This window comes from Astatotilapia calliptera, chromosome 9 (genome assembly GCF_964374335.1).
Source record: "Astatotilapia calliptera chromosome 9, fAstCal68.1, whole genome shotgun sequence".
Classification (NCBI taxonomy): Eukaryota; Metazoa; Chordata; class Actinopteri; order Cichliformes; family Cichlidae; genus Astatotilapia; species Astatotilapia calliptera.
In genome coordinates, this window is record NC_137430.1 from 13,296,739 (window position 1) to 13,317,430 (window position 20,692).

The window sequence follows — 20,692 nt, forward strand, 5'->3', positions numbered from 1 at the left end:
TTAAAATAAAACCCAACGTTTAGAGTCTTAGGAAGATAATCACAGAGGCAAAAACTTTCCACTGTATCGTCTCAGGTTTCTTAAAATGAAGTCTGAGGTAGGGTTGTTATTTGAGGTATTCCTGGAAAAATCTTTTTGTCCATTTGAAAGCTCCAGATTCTTTAGATTATCTGTCTCATACTTTGATTGTGAATATAGAGGATTGTAGCTCAAGTTAACATGGAAAGATAGAGGTTTAAAGTCTCTAAAACATTTGGACCCATATGGAAAAGATATATATAAATCTTATAAAGTTTGGATCTGTCTTGTGTGAAACTTGTATGAAAAGCATATAAGAGTGAAAACAGATATAAGATCCCTTGAAAAATTAGATAATGAAACTTGTATGTTTTGGATACTTACTAAAACAATATATGAAAGTAATGAGAAAGTGGCCACTTTCATGAGTAAAACCACATATAAGTTTTTACTATTTCTTTTCCATATGCGGATGTTCAGTCTCTGACAGAAGGTTTGGAGACATGTAGAAAGTTCAGTTTGAATGGGTGAAACTAATATTTTATTTACAGTTTCTCACACACAAGGAAGAGAATTTTCTTCATGTACAATATTTTTTACAACAAAATGAAACAAAACACATTTTGATGAATTCATCTCTTAATCTTATATGCAGAATTTCTGATGGTGTTTTCTCTGATATCCCAGTATGTATTTTGGCTATTTTGACTATTTACAGTAGCCGGAGCCTACTGAATTCTAATATTTCTAAAATCCATTGGATATTGAATACCCCCCTCCCCCTTTACTGAAAGCGATCAAATCTGAGACTGTTGAGCTACATGAAGACAATAAAAATAATTTTTAAAAAAGTCCTGGGTTGTTTATATTCCATTCAGTGCTGAACTGGTGTTCAAATCAAATTTTATTAGTCAAATACACAGTCATACAAAGTACAACATGCAATGAAATTCCTGTGTCCTGGGGCTGCGGATGTAGCCGCACCAGGAAGAAACCAAAAAGACAAAAAGACAGTGAAAATTCGTACATCAGGGACAAGAGGAAAAAAAGGAACTCTAAAACAGTAACAGTAAAAAAAAGGTCTTGATGGGCTTTCCAAACCCAAACATCGTCTCTCCCCTGCATACCGATGTATGCAGGGGAGAGACGATGTTTGGGTTTGGTGCCTCCAATTTCACAGACAGTCTAAATGTCTGTCACTCGTCACCAGGTCTGTCAATTTCTTGTTGAAGAGCCGTGAGCTTCTCCAAGATCTTATCCATGTTGTGTTCAATGAGAACAGTCTGAGTACTCACAGCTCTTCCCATTGCTTCGATCATAGTGGACATTTTTGCTGGGTTTTGAACAGCTGTGTCGTATTCGTGATGCCCGTTGCCTGGTGGCATTGACCAGCCAAACATCTGAGGGGAGTCGGGGAGGGTCCATTGAGGTCCAGCCGCAGAATTGCCCACAGCATGAGAATAGTGGGCCTGATTATTTGCACCCAGTCTCATTGAATTTACCTGGTGCTGGGTGTACCGCTCCCTGAACGGGGGCTGTCTCTCTCCCTGAAACTGAAGGGGACAAGGGGACTGTCAGTAAAACGAGAATAGTTGTTTTAAATTATTGGCATTACACTTTTTTAAATACAGTCAATTCCCCAGATAATGACAGAATCAGAAACAATTCTGTTTAATAATAGGAGATACTTACATGAAGTGGGACATCCTGATTCACATACTGAGAATGTGAACTCCTCCTAAACTTACTCCGTTTGTTTTGAAACCAAGTTTTTACCTAAAGATAGAAGAAAACAGAAAACATTTAATGAGTACAATGGACCCAAAATTCAATTTCTTATGTTGTAGCAAGTTGAAAAACACTCACCTGTTTGTAGGTCAGTCCTGTCATCTCTGCCAGCTGTTTAATCTCCCTTGGCTCATAGTAATGTTTCGCATTAAAGTGATGGACAAGAATATTCAACTGTCTCTCTGTGAACACCACCCGGGCCTTTCCTTTAGGTTTCTCTGGAGCAGTGCTGGGATGGTGCAGAGTGGCAGTGATGTTGCCATCCTGGCTTCTTGGGAGAGCAAAATCTTGTTTCTCTTCTGAGACAGCAGAAAAAAAGTTTTTAAAAAGTAAATTGCTGAGTCTGAAACACAACAGTTTCCCAGAAAAAAGGTGGGATATTTATACATTATTCAGAACCAAGAGTGACTTCTGCCATCAGGACTTACAACACAGAGTGAAAGAGTATTTTTGCAAGTTGTCTTAGAGGTTAGCCAACTCTGTTCATGTAGCTCACCAGGCAACAATGCTGAGTACATACCTGGAGAAAAGTGCATCCCATGTTCCATCTTTGAAGTCCCAGTGATCAAAAGAGGAAAGCTGGAAAAAGTATCTCTGATGAAAGGGCTCCAAACCAAGCAGGATAGTGCTGTGTATCCTAAGGCTGATTTAAGAGCAATTCTGGGCTTTTAAGGAGGTTTGTGGGTGTGGGCAGGATTGTGGGGGGTTGAGCTTCTTCTTTTGTGAGTTACTTCACCCTACCAAGTTTCAACCAACTGGCATCATTTACATTTCTTTAAAATGCTGTTTCTGAGGTCTGAAAACAGAAAGTACAGTTAGAAAGCAGCCGTACAAATGAGCTTTACCAAATCCTTCCACCTCATACTTGATAAAATCTCAAAAATGTAATGCCTAAAATTACTGTTTTACTTTCAATTTAACCTCTTACCCATTACTTTAGTGTCCATTTTAACTGCTCTTAAATTAACAAAAAAAAAAAATTCAACACCAAATTCAGTTCGGTGGGTCGTTCAATGGGTCGTTCAATGGGTCGTTCAATGGGTCGTTCAATGGGTCATTCAATGGGTCGTTCAGTGCGTTGTTCAGTGGGTTGTTCAGTGGGTCTTTCATTTGGTCGTTCTTTGGGTTGTTCAGTCAGTGGGTGAGTGAAAGCAAGATTAAGTGGAAAGTGTCTATGTGAGTGGAAAGTTCTTTCCACTCACATAGACACTTTACCCTACTGGTGATGGCCAGAGGGGCCGATGGCGCGATATGGCAGCCTCGCTTCTGTCAGTCTGCCCCAGGGCAGCTGTGGCTACAACCGTAGCTGCCTCCACCAGTGAGTGAATGAATAGTGGCATTGTAAAGCGCTTTGGGTGCCTTGAAAAGCGCTATATAAATCCAATCTAGTATCATTATATGTTTTTCTTCTGCCCAAGTTTGAACCAATTTTGGACTGATTTCTTTTCTGTACTGTCAGGGGTTCTTGGAAGTCAGATCTGAGAAGAGCCTTTAATTGCCATATTTGGAGTTCCAAAGATCCCTCTTAATGTAACTCCCCAGCAAACTGAGATCTTAGCTTTTTGTTCCCTTCTTGCTAGATGCTGTATTTTACTTCCATCTGCATTGCAATGGCTTAATACTGTCCAGACATTCTTGTGGAATATCTCAAATCTTTTCCTTAGAACAATGCAATTTACCCACCCTCCGACTAGATTGAAAAGAATTTGAAATGTTCTTTTTTTTTTTTTTAAGGTAGGCATAGGATTTACTCCCCCCCCCCCCCTTTCTATTCTTTTTTAATTTAATTTAATTTTTTAAATTGTATTTATATAGTGTTTAATTTTAATTTTTTACATTTAATTTAATTTAATTTATTTATTTAATATTTTTTCTAATTTACTCACTTTTTTCTTCTTTTTTTCTTTTCTGAATTTTCTGTTCTTGTGTTGTTATGATGTTTTTTGTATTTTAATTTGTGTTTTGTTTAACAAGAAAACGTTAAAATGATTGGGAAAGAAATGTTTGATAAAATATGTCACGTAAGATGTATACAATACAACGTATATAAGTTTGTATAATCTCTTAATAAACAAATTTTTAAAAAAGTTGCTGTCCATACAAACAATACTGATTTGTAGACTTGTAATTGTTTAACTAACAATCTTGTCAACACAAAGTTCCAATCCAATTTTATTTATGAAGCACTTTAAAATACCCAGCACAGGAACAAAGTGCTGTACAGAAAATAAGTTAAAAACAATAGAATAACAGAAAACAGCAAAAATATAGAAATAAAACACATAATGCATAAAATTAAAACAGCCCTATATATATATATATATATATATATATATATATGTATATATATATATATATATATATATATATATATATATATATATATATATATATATATATATATATATATATATATATATATATAGTTTTATTCATCTTTCTTAATCATTTATGGTTGTGGTGTGATCTTCTCCTGGTTCCTTGTTTCCCCGTGTGTGTTGCTGTGTCAGTTGTGCTGCCCCACTGTGCAATTTATTATTTTTAAACAATCGTGTGATTTTTTGTATTGATGTACTTTTGTTAATTTCATACGTACAGGTGTTCCACACACTAACTCCTGTGATTGTAATGCTGTGATATTTTACATTAGTCTTTACCATTGGCTTGGTTCATCTACTCCCGCTGAGTTTGCTACAGTAATAGTTAATGTTTTATTTTTAGAAAGGTGTCCAGTTTTTACAATTTCTTTAGGTAACCCAGGACCAGCATTAAGAAAAAAAGTCATTAAAACCATTTGCAAATTGTTTTATGTCACTGATCAGTGTATTTTGTGTTTGAAAGTTATTGGGATATTCCAATCTTTTAGTTCCTTTATTTACAATATCATTTAGTACTGTCCACGCTTTTCATATTTTTTTTTATCTAAAAGTTTAATGTAGTAATTTATTTTACTCGTTCTCATAATTATTATGAATTTATCTTATACCTTTTATAAGTTTGTTCTTGTATAACAGATTCTTTTTCTTACATGCGTTTGTTAGCCATGTTTTCAGTTTTCTTTGCTTTATTCACCAGGGGATAGCGTTTATTGTAAAGACTTAATATTATAGATAAGAAGTTTACATATGCCACGTCAACATCTTGAACACAGATCTTTCTCTAGTCTTGGTTGTTACACTGTTCTTTAAGGTAGCCGATTTCTTAAGCCTAAATCATAGTATTTACACAATTTTCATTTCATTTACTCCCTGCTGCTCTCCACCTCTTCTCCCTCTCTTGTCTCTTTCTTCCTGCAAGTCTCTCCATTCCCTCAATCTGGTCCACATCTCATCACTCACTATACTTTTTCTACTCCCTCTCTATCACTTCCTCCATTCCCTTTATCTCTCACTCACAAACGCATGCATCCATACATGCAAGAAAACATAATTTATTAGCTCACCCGGATAAGACCCATGCAAAACAAACTGAAGGTTTTTGTCCGGAAACCCACCATCAAAGTACCCATTGTCTCTGATGTCTGCAAATAAGAATAACCAGAACTCCAGACACTGGCTGTGAAGAAAATGCCACCAGTATTCAATTCTTTCATTGGAAGTACTTCCTCCCTCCAGGTAACTCTCAAAGGTGTCGTAAGGAGCCACGGGCACAAGGAAACACTGAAAGCCTATAACATGGCCATTTTCAGTTCCAAGATCACCTCTGGCAACTCTACACCGCTGCACCGCTTCTACGTAACACCCCCCGATCACTTTCAGATTACTATTTGTTGTGTATGCATTAAGACAGATTATTTTTCTCGACAAACCATCAACACTCTCATTGATTGAGATGCCATATGGTTTAAGTTTGCCGTAGGAGTACAGGTGCCAGATGAAGTTCAGCCCTTTTGAAAAATAGTTCGCCTTCGCCTGAGACGTCTTGTGTGCCTCAATGCCACCCCTCAGGGATCCAGCTCAGTCAACACCAAGTGCACATCCTCTTTCCTCACGCGTAGTCAATGTTCTCTGCATTTAGCATATATCCATCAGTACGCGTGAAGCTACCAGAGTACTGCAACTGGTTGTCAATGAATTCAACCAAGACTTCCAGGTCAGAGTACGCTTTTGTGACGAGTGTGTCCCCTAAGAACTCTCTTCAGATGTCTCTCACTTTTATAAAACTTGTGTGTACTGCCAAGCACTGTTTTAATATATTTATATATTAAAACAGTGCTTGGCAGTACACACAAGTTTTATAAAAGTGAGAGTCCAATCTCAAAATTAAAATCTACTTACTTTTTAGCCTTTTTATTAAATACTCTTAAATTTAAAGACTTTGTTGACCTCAGAACTCTACACATAATTTATAAAGCAACAAACAAATCTTTGGCCAAAACATTTAGAACTTGATCAGGATAAAGGCCGAATCGTGATGACCTGAGAGAAATCCTTATGTTCAGCAAAGCTTCAGATGAAGATTTTTTCCATCGTGAGTGATCGTGGCTCAAGAGTTGGGTGTTCGTCTTGTAATCGGAAGGTTGCCGGCTCGGACAGTCTCAGTTGTTGAGTCCTTGGGCAACACACTTCACCTACCGCCTACTGGTGATGGACAGAGGGGCCGATGGCGCGATATGGCAGCCATGGCTACAACTGTAGTGAATGAATAGTGGTATTGTAAAGCGCTTTGAGGGGTCCTGAAAAGCACATTATAAATGTAATCCATTATTATTATTCAATCTTGGTCTTGCCAAACCACATGCTGGTGGTTTTCACAAAGATTTAAAAGACTTAAAACTCATCTGCAGTTTTTCAACATGGAAGCTACACACATGTTTTATCCTGTTTAACTGTTTTATTTCTTGTAGATTCTATCTTCTTTCCATTTAAATATAAAACAGAGGCTGTTTTGATAAGACTCAGTGAATCTCAGTTAAAATAAAACAATAAGAAAAACATTAACATGTAATGTACATCTTTTTTCCCTTGTTTTCACCAGAGTTGGTGGGGCAGATGAAGGCTCGAGTAGGAGATTAATAAAGTCAACTTTTTATATATATTGTAAATGTTGCAGTCAGTGCCATCCATTTTCTTCCAACAAGTGATGACTTTGCTATGATTAAATACTGTCTGCATTTTTGTTTTGCTTTCATTGAGTCTCTAACATCATAATTTACAATATTTGAGGATGTTAAAAAGTGAAAGTCATGAAATCTTGTGTTTAGCCTCTGACCCAGAATGTCACAGCAGAAATGGAGACTCATCAGACCAGGAAACATTTCTCCAATCTCTTATTGTCTAATATTTGTGAGTCTGTTTCCTCAGTTTGCTGTTCTTAGCTGACAGCTGTTGTAGCCAGTGTGGTCTTCTGCTGCTTCTAGCCCATGTGCTTCAAATTCTGACATGTTGTGTTCTCAGAGATGGTCTTCTGTATAGTTTGCTTTAAATGAGTGGTTATTTTTAGTATCTGCTGCCTTCCTATCAGCATGAAGTCATCTGGTCTTTCTCCTTTGACCTCTGACATCAAGAAGCTCGTTTCGCTCAGAGAAGTGCTGCTCACTGGATGTATCGCTGAGTTTTACATTCTTTTGTGCAGTTTGCATTAAGTTTATTTAATTTCTTCTCTTTGATTCACCACTCACTCTTTCAAATTGTTTTCTATCTCGGTGAATCACTGAGATTTAAAGAAGGTTCCACACAAGCCCTGATCAAGTCCTAAATGTTGTGGGTCAAAGATTTGTTTGTTGCTTTATAAATTATGTGTAGAGTTCTGAGGTCAGTCAAGCCTTTAAATGTAAGAGTATTTAATAAAAAGGCTAAAAAGTAGGTTTGGTTTATTATCCTAATTCTATGTTATTTATCAGCAGTTTATTAATGATATAATTTGCTTGACTCCCAAATAGTATGAGATTTGTTTTGCTCAGATTCAGTGTTAAATCATTATAGAAAAACCAAGTCCTAAATTGATTTTCTAGTTCATTCAGAAGTTGTTCCAAGTTACTTCCACAATAACTTTGTATCATCTGCAAACAATATGACTTCTGTGTCTTTGCAGTTACTTCAAATCAAGACATGTTAACACAAACACCTTTACCCTCATTTATCTCTCATGGCCCTGGTGCCATCTGTCTGCATTGACTTGATAATTAATCAGAGGTAGCAGGGTGTGATACAGGAACTCTAAAAGACACATTAGCGTATGTTTAGTGGTCACTGGGTGAACTGGGTGCGTCTCGAATTCGTCTCGAATTCTGAATGAGCCAGAGGAGGCCAGATGCGTTCATGTGGATCGTTAGCCTTGCTTTTGTTGACCTTGGCTTATGTGGGTGTTTTAATTTCACTTTTCACACATTTAGAGGTGCTTATCAAAGAAGGGGGAAACTACCTTTTGCTATCTTATAAACTCAGTAATGTTCTCCACATGATTACAAAGATCTAAATTAGAGGTCTAAGTCATTATTTGTATGTAATATTGGTACAATTTGGCTTATTTTAAAACATTTAATAAATATCAGGTTTCAATACTAATAATACACATTTTGTTTAAAATATATTTAAAGAGCAGCTGTATTTGCTCTGATACATTTGAAATTATAAACTATTTGCACAAATCTTCTGATAATAGAAAATAAATTAATCATTGGTGCAAAAGATCAAACTGGTTTCTTGTCTGAAACAACCAGAGCAGGAAGTTAAATCAAAATCATCTAACACAGATCTAGTTGACATGAAAGCAGAACAATCTAAACTCATTAGATTTATTTGTTTGTTTTATTAAATAAATTCTTCACATTATATAGACCACCTTGTTTCGTTTTAAACACATGATTAACTATGCAGACCTTGATAAATTGACTTAATTTCACTTGCCATTTTCAGACTCAATTATTAAAGTTAATAAAGACAAAATGAGTGGTCAGCGGTCATTGTGATATTCTGTGCCACATTTGTGAATGGTTTGCATGAGTACAAAAACCATTTTTGCCTCAAAAAGCTGCTGTGGGGGTTTACACAGAGGTGTAACTGAACGGCTGCAGGTCAAATTAACGTGAAGATGTTTTTGCAAAAATGTTCTATGTGAGTGGAAAGTTCTTTGGGTGATCTAATACTGCGTTAATTGATGCAAACATGCAGTGAGTTCATTTCAGTAATTAGCTGCTAATTTTAGCTGCTAATTTTAGGCATTAAGTGTTTCATATTTTATAAAGTGTGAGGTGGAAAGATTTGGTAAAGCTCATTTTGCACTGCAGCTTTCTAACTGTACTTTTTTTTTTTCAGACCTGAGAATCAGCATTTTAAAGAAATGTAAATGATGCCAGTTGGTAGAAACTGCCTGACTGGTTGTAAAGTGAAGAAGAAGCTCAACCCCCCCACATTCCTGCCCACACCCACAAACCTCTTTAAAAGCCCAGGAGAATTGCTCTTAAGTCACCTAACTGCTTGGTTTGGAGTTCTTTCATCAGAGATACTTTCTCCAGTTTTCCTCTTTTAATCACTGGGATTTCATGGAAGATTATGGGATGCACTTTTCTCCAGGTATGTACTCAGCATTGTTGACTGGTGAGCTAATATGAACAGAGTTGGCTAACCTCTAAGTCAACTTGTAAAAATACTCTTTTACTCTGTGTTGTAAGTCTTCATGGCAGAAGTCACCATTTCTCCCTCCACAGCTGAACAGAGTCCACTTTAAATTCTTTTTGGTTTTAAAGAATCTACAAATATCCGACTTATTTTTTTATACTTTGTGGGAAACTTTTGTGTTTAAGATTCATTGTGTTGATGCTCAGTCATCAGGTAAGTAAATCCCTGAAGGTTGATTCAGTTCACCTGGATGTAATGTTTTCAATGGGAGAAATGTTTTGTGACTTCTTCAGTCTGAGACCTTTTGGGATTTAAGACTCATCAATTTAACCTTTGTTAAGTTTTTCTGTTAGAAAGTCAGTCGTGCCAAAACATATCAGCAACTGACCCATGTGGACCATATAGACTTGTGCTTACTTGTCCTCTTGTCTCTTTACCCTCACAGACTCGTGGAGTTCAGGCAGCGGCCCTGAAGGGAGTCTATCCTTGGAAGAACTCGCTACATGGGCAGAGACTGCTCTAAAAATGGAGATGAGCAAAAAAACCGCTGATACCTCTGAGGCTGTTTCCAGTTCAGTCTCAGAGCAGAAACAAGATTTTGCTGTCCCAAGAAGCCAGGATGGCAACATCACTGCCACTCTGCACCATCCCAGCACTGCTCCAGAGAAACCTAAAGGAAAGGCCCGGGTGGTGTTCACGGAGAGGCAGTTGAATATTCTTGTCCATCACTTTAATTTGAAACGTTACTATGAGCCAAGGGAGATGAAACAGTTGGCAGAGATGACAGGTCTGACCTACAGACAGGTGAGTGTTTTTCAATTCAATAGATTATAAGAAATTGAATTTTGGGTCCATTGTACTGATTAAATGTTTTCTGTTTTCTTCCGTCTTTAGGTAAAAAATTGGTTTCAAAACAGACGGAGTAAGTTTAGGAGGAGGTCACATCCTCAGCATGTGAATCAGGATGTCCCACTTCATGTAAGTATCTCCTATTATTGAACAGAATTGTTTACGATTTGATTTTATGGTATTTTTAATTTGGTTGTTGTTTTGATCTGTGTTGTTCAGCACTTTGGTCTGCCTGGTGTGTTCTTAAAGTGCTATACAAATAAACGATGATGATGATGATTCTGTCATTATCTGGGGAATTGACTGTATTTAAAAAAGTGTAATGCCAATAATTTAAAACAACTATTCTCGTTTTACTGACAGTCCCCTTGTCCCCTTCAGTTTCAGGGAGAGAGACATCTCCTATTAGAGTATCTCCTATTATTAAAAAGCACTGTTTCTGATTCTGTCATTATCCGGGGAATTGATTGAAGTATTCTTGAAGTATTCTTATTTTACTGACAGTCCACCTGTCTGTGTTTCAGTTTCAGGGAGAGGGACAGCCCCCATTCAGGCAGCAGTACACCAAGCACCAGGAGGTAAACCCAATCCCAAATGGTGGAAACCATCAGGGCCCCTATCATCATGCTGTGGACAGTTTTGCTCCTGGACCTCAGTGGACCTTCCCCAACTCGCCCCAGACATTTGGCTGGTCGATGCCACCAGACAACGGCCAGTATGAATTTAACCCTGCTGCTGGTATGAATGTACATGAAGAATACTATATGCCTTTTGTATGAGAAACTGTAAATAAAATATTTACACCCATTCAAAACTGAACTTTCTCAGCCCCTCCCCCCCCCCCCCCCCTCTTTATTTATAGAGTTTTTACATGTAAGTTGACATATCAGGCCCAATAAAGAGGGTACCACAGACACAAAGATATATCTCAATACAGATTAGGCCATTAAAGTTAAATAAATAAATAAATAAAATAAAATTAAAATAAAGGAAAAAGTGGGAAAAACACACAGAGAGAGAACAAAACAAAAGAAAAAGCAAAGAAAAAAAGAACAAACAAAAACAAACAAACAAACAAAAAAACACTCCCCCCAGAACCAGAACAAAAGAAAACCCCATGGTACTAAAGTTTAGTCTGTTGGAAGTGTTTTCAGTGAACTGAAGTAAATAATAAAAGGCTGCCACATCTGTGAGAACTTATTAACATTTCCTCTGAGTCTGAATTTTATTTTCTCCATTTTTAAAAAGAACATAACATCTTCCAGCCAACGTGATCGGGCTGGAAGGTGATGAGCTTTCCAAGACAGCAAAATTCTACGTCGTGCCAGCAGTGAAGTGAACATAACATCCAGCTGTTTATGACTAAGGTTTAGGGTGGCATCTTCAGAAACACCAAACTAGTGGGCATGGTTGGAGTGTAACGCTCAAAACATGAGAGAGCACTTCAAAATAAAAAGTCCAGTATAACTTAAGTGTCGGGAAGGCAAAAAACAGGCGTTGCATCTGTTGCACAGGTCAGGAATGCTGGGGTATATTTTAGATAATCTAGATGTGTAATCTGTATACCGTCTTAAACTGAATAAGGGAGAGTCTTGCACATGAGGCTGAAGAATGAATTCTGTCAACTATTTTGTCCCAGTAACCTTCCCCAAACGTAAGACCCAGTTCCTTTTCCCAATTCAAAGCAATTATTTGGTTGAGTAATTGCTCGATGCCATAATTAAAGTATATACTTGTGATATTAGAGCCTTACTGTGAGGCTTCAACTGGAATAAGTCTTCCCACCAAGGCTTGAGAAGCTGACTTGGAAACTCTGGCAAGATAGAAGATGCACAGTGTCTTATTTGAAAGTAGCAGAACAAATGATACGAGGGCAAATCATACAAAGAACAAAGGTCACTGAAGCTGAGAAAAATGTTATCTTTAAAAAAGTCATAAAAACATTTGATACCTTTTCTTGCGCATATGCAAAAGGGGGAGTCCACCAGCGATGGGGGGAAAAGGTGGTTGTTGCAGATTAGGGTCAGAGCAGAAGCAGAGACTGAATTGAAGTGATGCTGGAACTGATACCATATTTTTAGAGAGCCAATTAGAAAGGGGTTGTCTGTGAATCGTAACAGGGAAACAGGAAGGGATGAAAATAATAGTGCCAAGAAGTGATACAGGAAGGTTTACCCTTCTTTGAAAAGACAACTTTACATAGGTCAGCAAAGGGTTAAATTTTGCTGCTTGCAAAGCTTTAAATGAACTGGTAATATGCACTTTAAAGCCTGAAGAAGCTAGTTGGAAATCAAAATCGGTTTGTCTAAGCTCTTGTGCAGCTGGGTTTATGGGAAAACATTCACTTTTTTATATATTAATCTTGTACCCAGAGAAAGAGCCAAAATGTAGAAGTATTTTCATTATAGAGGATAAATGAATTGTTGGATTTGTAACATATAATAATAAGTCACCTGCATATAAAGCAACCCTATGTTCCGTACCACCACGAATAACCCCTTGAAACAGAGGCGAGGTTCTAAGAGCCACAGAGAGAGGCTCTATTGCTAAAGTGAAAAGTAAAGGTGAGAGTAAAATACTCCGAAATCAGTGTTAGTACAAACAGATGCCAGTGGCGTAGTATATAAAAGATGAATCCAAGATATAAAATTGTTACCAAAACCAAATTTCCTCAAGACTGCAAAAAGATACCCCGATTCCACTCGATCGAATGCTTTTCCTTAAAGGCCGCATTTTAAGGCCGATTACGTCACAGCGACGCGACGAAGGCTGTCCCAATTCAAAGGCTGCTCGAAATGCAGCCCTCAGATGCATCCTTCATTTCCCTGAATTTTAAGGACATGGCGGTGTAGACTTCCTGGCCCAACATATCCCAGAATGCATAGCACGGCGGTGGGTGTGGATAATTTTGCCGAAAAAAAAAAAAAAGGCAGATGAGGGGCACCCGAAGAGTAAACTTTAAGTACTGAATATTATGTCACTTATTTATGTGCAAATGTTTAATAATGAAGAACATTAAAACATTACTGTTGGCCACACAAAGTTATGTGACATTAGTGACGTTTGTACTAACTTGGTTTTAACGCCTTTACTTTAAAATATACGCCGTTCAATAGCTGAGCTTAATCTTACAGAGAATGATCAAAGCTCACGTAGAAACAAACAAACGAACAAAAGATTTTCTCCTTCATTTCTGTCGAACAAAGCTGTATGAAATGTTTCCAGCTGTTAGTATCATGGTTGCTGGGCAACCTGGGCAGCGCAACGGAGGCTAGACCGTCCCATTTCACAAGGCTCGCACTTCCGGCCTTAGCGGTCTTTAAGTACGCGGCCCTTGTGGACCGTTAAGGCTGCGTACTTTAAGGCTGCAGACCCTGAATTGGGATACAGCCAATGACTCAATTGTTTATAAGGAAGTGAATCACTGGTGGGATTTGTGGCGTTTTACCACGAAGAGATTTTTGGGCAAGAGATAAGTGCGCAACATATTGACAGATATGGAGTCAGCAAGGAGGAGAGGAGTTGCCCCTAGTGGACCTCATCACAGCCACAGAAACCACCATACGAATTAACAAATTGTCACAGACACAAGCAGAGCAAATCAGGATGAAAGTTTCATCCACCCTCTCCAGTGCCAAAGTCTCTCCGTCTAACCTCACAATACAAGAAAAGAAGGCCATCGCTTCCCTGAGCAAAGACCACAACATCAATATATATTACCAGCTGACAAGGGAAGGTGCACTGTGGTCCTAAACACTACGGATTACCACACAAAGATCACTACTCTCCTCAATGACAACAATACCTACGAAGCCTGAAAGCGAGACCCCACAAGCAGCTACAAAAAGTTATAGCTTGCTTCAAGACATTGAAAAAGGACAAAACCATTGACCGCTTTACATATCACCACCTTTACCCAGGGGATGTCATACCCTGCATCTACGGACTTCCTCAAAGCAGGTGTCCCGCTCAGACCCATTGTCAGTAGCATAAACTCAGCTACTTACAACATTTCGAAACACCTTGCTACCATCCTAGCACCACTTGTGGGGAACACACACACATCACATCAATAACTCCACCGACAAGGTCCAGAAACTTACCCTGGAATCAGATGAAACCATGGTGTCCTTGTATGTAGTCTCTCTCTTCACTTGCATACCTACCACGGAAGCAGTGGAGACGTAGTGATAACCCATGTAAAACATGGCTGTGCTATGGGCTCCCCCGTGTCACCTATTACAGCCAACTTTTACATGGAAGAAGTGGAAAGAAAAGCTCTTCGCTCTTTTAAAGGGAGAGTACCCAGCCACTGGTACAGATATGTAGACGACACCTGGGTCAAAATCAAAACACAATAAGTTTAATCCTTCACTGTGCATGTAAGGACAAGAAAGACATTGTGGACAAAACAGGACACCCCCCATAATCTTTAGTTAAATGGTCTGATTGTTCAAATATGTATTTTCTTTGATTGTGGTAATATAATGTGTGCCCCAGTCTCCAAAAATGACATAGTGCAGGAAGCACTCAAAAAAATGAAACGTTGACTTTAATTAAAATTATTTTGTCAACAGGTTCCACGAAATTGAATTATGTTAGTTTAAAGCAAAAATCTTTAGTTCATCTAATTTAAAAAAACTACTTAAGATTAACAAGACATATTTAAGACTAACTAAATCAAGTTATGTTGTATGAACATAGATGATATATTTACAGGTTAGATAGTTAAGATTAGTTACTTCAACACATTTCTTATTTGTGGCAGTAAAATGTTAAATTTAAGTTAGATTAATTCAAATATTATATTTTCAGCCACCTTGTGCTTTATTAATTAGTTTTACCTAAATCTATTTTGTCAACAGGTTCCACAAAAATGAATTAAGTACATCCAACTTATTTTTTTAAATTTATTTTATTGCCAACACATTCAGTGAGCATTTGTGTAAACCCAGTCCAAAATAAAACACAACAGCTCATTAGGGTTAGTAATTAACAGTATGTAGACAGATGCAACATCAAGACTTTAAATTAAATGTCTGTATCTACCAGAAATAGAAGAAAAAAAAACGCATTGAAGATCACATAACACATTAATAAGATGACACTTGAGTTATGCACATGTGATGCTAGTAAGGTCTGTGAGTGTTTTTTTTCTTTTAGTGTCTAAAATGGATAGCAAAGTTGCTATTTGCAATGATTGCTTAGGGTCAGTCCAGTAACACAATGCCAATGAAGTGCTTTCCTTTAACAATGCAAAGTGAAGTGTCCACCTCAACAGCCACAATTTAAAAAAAAATTATGTAACAACAACAACAATAATAATAATAATAATAATAATAATAATAATAATAATAATAATAATAATAATAATAATAATAAATAGTCCACTGATATTATCAATCAAAGAAAATTACATCACCATCCCAAGTAAAACTTTAACAAAACATGCCAACATTATAGTCTAACAATAAAACAGCTTGTCAGCGTTCAGTTTTTTTGCAACAGCACAGCAGTAACCACTTAACACTTGCCACTGTCAACATTTATTTTATCAGTGTTTGGGCAAAAAACTTCAGATGTAAACATTTTAACATGGAAACAATTGTTCGTCTTTAAAAGTCCACAAAATATACATTCATCCTGCATTCCCAACTTGGATGATTTGATATCCTCGTGTTGGTGTTGTTCCCAGACCATCATGAAAATGTTGTTCCAGGTTCAACATTGCAAGTGACCAATCACATTGTTGTGATGTTATTCTTTTGCGCGCCAAGCCATTCGTGCATTTATGAAATTCCAATGTTGCAAGGACAATATCAATTCTGCTTACTGTTTATTAAAGGGTTACGGTTAGGGTTAGGGTCAGTTGATCGGCGGACAGAGGCGGTTTCACGCAGCTTAAGTACAGTTTTTTGTTTTACGCCGGTTTTTCCCGAAGTCGCAAAAGTATGACGTCACAACATTCTGATTGGTCACTTGCAATGTTGATCCTGGAACAACATTTAGTATGATGATCTGGGAACAACACCAACACGAGGATATCAGATCAACCTCCTAACTTACCCTTATTTTTAGTATGTATTGCAATTACCTTTACAATGCACACAATGTAACACAAACTGAATATGAACATATTTCCACCTCATAACAATATGCCTTGAACGCTAATATACACACCACCCTTCAACATTTCTGGTGCAGTATCATCTCTCAATTAAATCCTTTAAATCTCAATACTTTTGATTGTCTCTTAGCTTTCAGTCTTGAGGTTAACTGAGATTCAGTGCATATATCCCACCCATTAAGAGTGCACATGCAGAGGCCAGGTCTTCCAGGTCATGCAGGACACACTAGATGGTTATACCCACATCGGCTGGAGGAGTGCTGGCATCAGCTCATTCGATGGTAAAGATAGCAAGGGTAATTTGTTCCAGCTCCCTCTGAACAGCTGTAGCTTAGACACAAAAACATAGAAAAATGGCATCCAGTTTTAAAAAAAGAAAGAAAAAGGGCCAAAGCTACCCTTTAATGACGTAAACACAATATTAGGAACATGCACCCCAGTGCGCCACTATTTCAGACTACAGATTCAACGATAAATAGAAATAGTTTGGGTATACAAGAAGATTTCCCAAAACATTTAAACAGGTTCCATGCAAATTACAACAACAACAACATTACAACATGCAACAACATTAGTTATTCAAAATTTGGTTTAATACAGATAAAAAACTAAACTAAAATTACCAACCAATTATTCTTTGAAGAGGATGCTTGAGTCTTCATTCAGGTAAAAAGGTAGTGCCCTGAGGACACACTCCCTCCCCTTTTCAATGGTTTCCTTCTGTAGAGAGTGGCAGAGATACAGGAAGAGAAAACAGATATACTTTAGGATGACAGAAACTCACATTATACGCAAAATGAATGACATATCCACTGCACAGATAGACATGTACACAAGACCAACTAATCATCACATGGACATGAATAGTTAACCTGTTGGGCAGGGTTTCCACCACATTATATATGTCCATAATGGAGGTAAAGACAAACTAATACATCATCTTTTTTGCATTCAAAACATAACATAAAAACATTCACTTCTGGTTTAACCTAAATCAAGGGATCAGATTTTACATATGTTTAGGTAATTTAAATTTTCCAACGTTTTGAGTACCAAACTTTGTCTTGCTTAATATAAATGTAAGTGCACTGTGCAGCTACCATACACTAGCTGTTTAAATTTGAAAATGATCTTATTAGCCATAATATTTTGCTACCAACAGAATAACGCACCTGTGTGGCTGGGGCCAAAGTTTGTCTAATTTTCTTCCCTGCAACGCCTCCTTTTTTCTTGAAGACTTTTATGAGCTGGTGTATTGGTCAAGTTGTGTAAAAAGCCTTGGAACATGTGCAGCAGTAGTAATCCTCACATATTCTGCTTCCACCTGAAAATATGTCAACAAACACAACATACTGTACTGTAAATATACATACTATATGTACACATATACAAACTAAAACTAATGTAGAAAGACCTCATTAAAGCTATAATTTTAACACAAACATTTACACAAAATGCTAATGGAGCCATTACAGCTTTTATTGTTATTTATCAAGTTCCAAAAAATATTGATCACAGCTGATCTGAAAAGAATTTCATGCCTCAGGCCCTTGAACTGCAACCTTTACCATGGTTCAGATGTGGAGAAGAAATAACAGGGGCATGGGATGGGTCACAAAAGAAAACTTAACTTATAAAACAGTTTTGTTTTTAAAAGTATAACAGTTCACATACCACATACAAGCTCAGCAATACCACATACACCACATCAGTATAGGAGGGAGCAGGTAAAGGCAGGATCTGAGATTTATAAAGTAAAACAAGAAATTCATTACTTAATTTCAAGAAGCAAATTATTGTTTGAATTACAACTAAATAAAATACTACTCAGAAGAAAAGCAAGAGATTGACACTGCCATGTGCTAACTTTCTATAGAAGCAATTATCACCAGGTCTGTCGACCTCCATTGTCTGTCCACTCATATGTCTTGAATAATTTTATTAAAAAAATTAAGTGTGTACTTTCACAAACTGTAATTTATAACTACATTGATATGTATAACTCCGCTAGGAAACATGCTGTATTTACAGACCATTTTTACATAATACAGATTACTGGTAGAGCAGAGCAATGGTGTCACAGTGGCTTTCGCCCTTCACTTTTTGGATTTTAAATGTCACTTTATGCTATCCTTGCTATCCTATTCGATATTTCCGACTCTCGGATTACAGAAAAGGAATCCCAAGAAAGCAAATGGAAAAATAACCCCTTGAAAGAATAACCCCATGAACCCCTGTAGCTAATCCCTTAATAAAACAAAAAACAATAAAAATGTTTCTTATACAGTCCACAAAATAAGCATGTCCAGGACCCAGTAAAACTAATGTAAAACAAGCACACGCAAACGATATAACATGTCTTGTAAGACAAACGTAAAATATAACCATGCTGGACATATAGATACTACACAACATAGTCAAAGAAAAAAGTGGTCTTACCTCTCAAAGAAACAGCAGCTTGGCGCCAAAACAGCCTTTTTCAGTTAAATTTGAAGTCTTGCGCATGAGCAGGCACAAGCCGTGAAACCTTCTTGTTCTGCGCAGTTTCATTACAACTGTTTTTGCATTACTGCCACCTTGTGGATATACAAGGTATATCGATCCTAATTGACTTAACTTAAATGTTATGCGATCAAGTAACACAGTATTATGTACGTTGAATAATAGACACAATTACGTAGACTTGATTAGAAAAACATATGTTAACTTAACAAAAACATATATTTTAAGTAAAATGAAAATAAATAATTAATATACACTGAACAATCCACCTCATTCATTTTTTTGAGTGTAGTTATTCCTCCGTTACACCACAAGAGCGAGTATCCCCTAAAATGAGCAGCTCTAGCGGGAGTAAATAAGCCCAGCCACTACCCATAAGGCAGTGCGCCTATAAGAGTTGTGTGAGACTGCAAAAGTGTGTAACGTTGTGCTATGTCCATGTATATATTTGAGAGTAAGCAGATACAAGATGGTAAATAACTTAAAATGTATCTACAGATCAGTCCACGGGGTTGCAGAGAATGTGGGAAAGTTGTGTCATTAGTGTATAAGTTATTGGTAGCGATGTGAATTAGCCGTGACGCTAACGATTAGCAGCTAGATCTAATTCATTAGTTTGTGCGGAAACCTCGTGGCACTTTTGTGGATTTATACCTGTACCGGGCTGTAATCACAGCAGATATAGACTGGTGGATCACACTATCTTTTGTTTGTGTTTATTTCATTGTTACACTGTAAGAAATATTAGTGATTTGAGTTTAAAGACTACCCATAAGGCAGTGCGCCTATAAGAGTTGTGTGAGATTGCAAAAGTGTGTAACGTTGTGCTATGTCCATGTATATATTTGCAGATGCAGTAAAGGCGAACTCACAAAGCCACACTGGTTTCAATTCATTTTAATCCAAGTATGCAACAAAATTTGGTGGCAGCGGTGGGATCAGCGGTGCTACTGAGAAGCAGTGTGAGATTACAGAATCGTCACACACATTATGGAGTTGGAGCAACTGCAAGACCAGCTAAGTGAGAGCTTGCTGCAGTTAAGGTCAGACCAACTACAAGAAGTGTGTTTACAAGCTAAAATCTCAATTGGGAAACAGACAAAGAAGCACACGCTGATCAGAACAATAAGTGAAGCAGTTGAAACAATTATTGAAGTGGAGGAAGAGGAAGTAGCACACACATTCCTGGACAGATTAATTAAAACTGTTAAAGAACAAAAGGAAAGAGATGACCCTGCACAGGAACGTGAAGAGAGTATCGGTAGGGATGCAGTTGCATTGGCCAGTCTACAAGAACAATATGCAGCATTGCGACTAAGTTTTCAAACCTCAACAAAAAGGTTAGAGGAAGAAATGGCAAGACTGACAGACAGAATGGCCTCCCAAGAAACTGCACAGTTACCTACTCATCCATCACCGTTACCTGCTTCACCAGCAACGCAGCCCCCTGAAGTGACTATACGCAGGGAATTTAGAGTCAGTGGCCAAATTGGGGAACGGGGTCAGAAAGACAAACTGTCATACTCCAACCTGATTCATCAAATCAAAATGAGACTTAAAAAGAATCACAGCGAAGCTGAAATTATTGAAGCTGTTGTTAGGGCCATAAGCCCAGGCCTAAGTCTCCGTGATATGTTAGAGATTAAAACAGACCTCACCCTCATGCAGCTTCGTACCATACTGAGGGGACACTACAAGGAGGATAGCTCTACTGACCTCTATCATCGTCTGATAAATATCACTCAAGGAAGTAATGAGTCCCCACAGAACTTTCTATTTAGGGCAATCGAGCTGAAAGAAAGAATCCTAGCATCATCAAGGGAGCCAGGAACAGATGAACAATACAGTG

General features: G+C 37.5%; 2 protein-coding genes and 1 long non-coding RNA gene across 3 annotated transcripts; 1 reads left to right on the forward strand and 2 right to left on the reverse strand.

The window, feature by feature from the left end:
• Positions 1 to 541: 541 nt before the first annotated feature.
• LOC113029892 (homeobox protein NANOG-like) lies at positions 542 to 2,964 on the reverse strand. Its single transcript, XM_080305816.1, has 4 exons — positions 2,327 to 2,964; positions 1,885 to 2,105; positions 1,711 to 1,794; positions 542 to 1,571 (listed from the first exon to the last, which is right to left on the reverse strand). Exons 1-4 carry the CDS (start codon positions 2,352 to 2,354, stop codon positions 1,215 to 1,217), a joined length of 690 nt encoding a protein of 229 aa, XP_080161942.1. The 5' UTR covers positions 2,355 to 2,964; the 3' UTR covers positions 542 to 1,214.
• Positions 2,965 to 9,233: 6,269 nt separating this feature from the next.
• On the forward strand, positions 9,234 to 11,015 carry LOC113029890 (uncharacterized). Its single transcript, XM_026180911.2, has 4 exons — positions 9,234 to 9,320; positions 9,811 to 10,169; positions 10,260 to 10,343; positions 10,739 to 11,015. The coding sequence occupies exons 1-4, from the start codon at positions 9,290 to 9,292 to the stop codon at positions 10,991 to 10,993; spliced, it is 729 nt and encodes a 242-aa protein (XP_026036696.2). The 5' UTR covers positions 9,234 to 9,289; the 3' UTR covers positions 10,994 to 11,015.
• A 4,095-nt stretch (positions 11,016 to 15,110) lies between these two features.
• LOC145431089 (uncharacterized) lies at positions 15,111 to 18,418 on the reverse strand. Its single transcript, XR_013911446.1, has 4 exons — positions 18,016 to 18,418; positions 17,514 to 17,665; positions 16,969 to 17,061; positions 15,111 to 16,671 (listed from the first exon to the last, which is right to left on the reverse strand). It is a non-coding gene; the product is annotated as an uncharacterized LOC145431089 (long non-coding RNA).
• Positions 18,419 to 20,692: the final 2,274 nt, after the last annotated feature.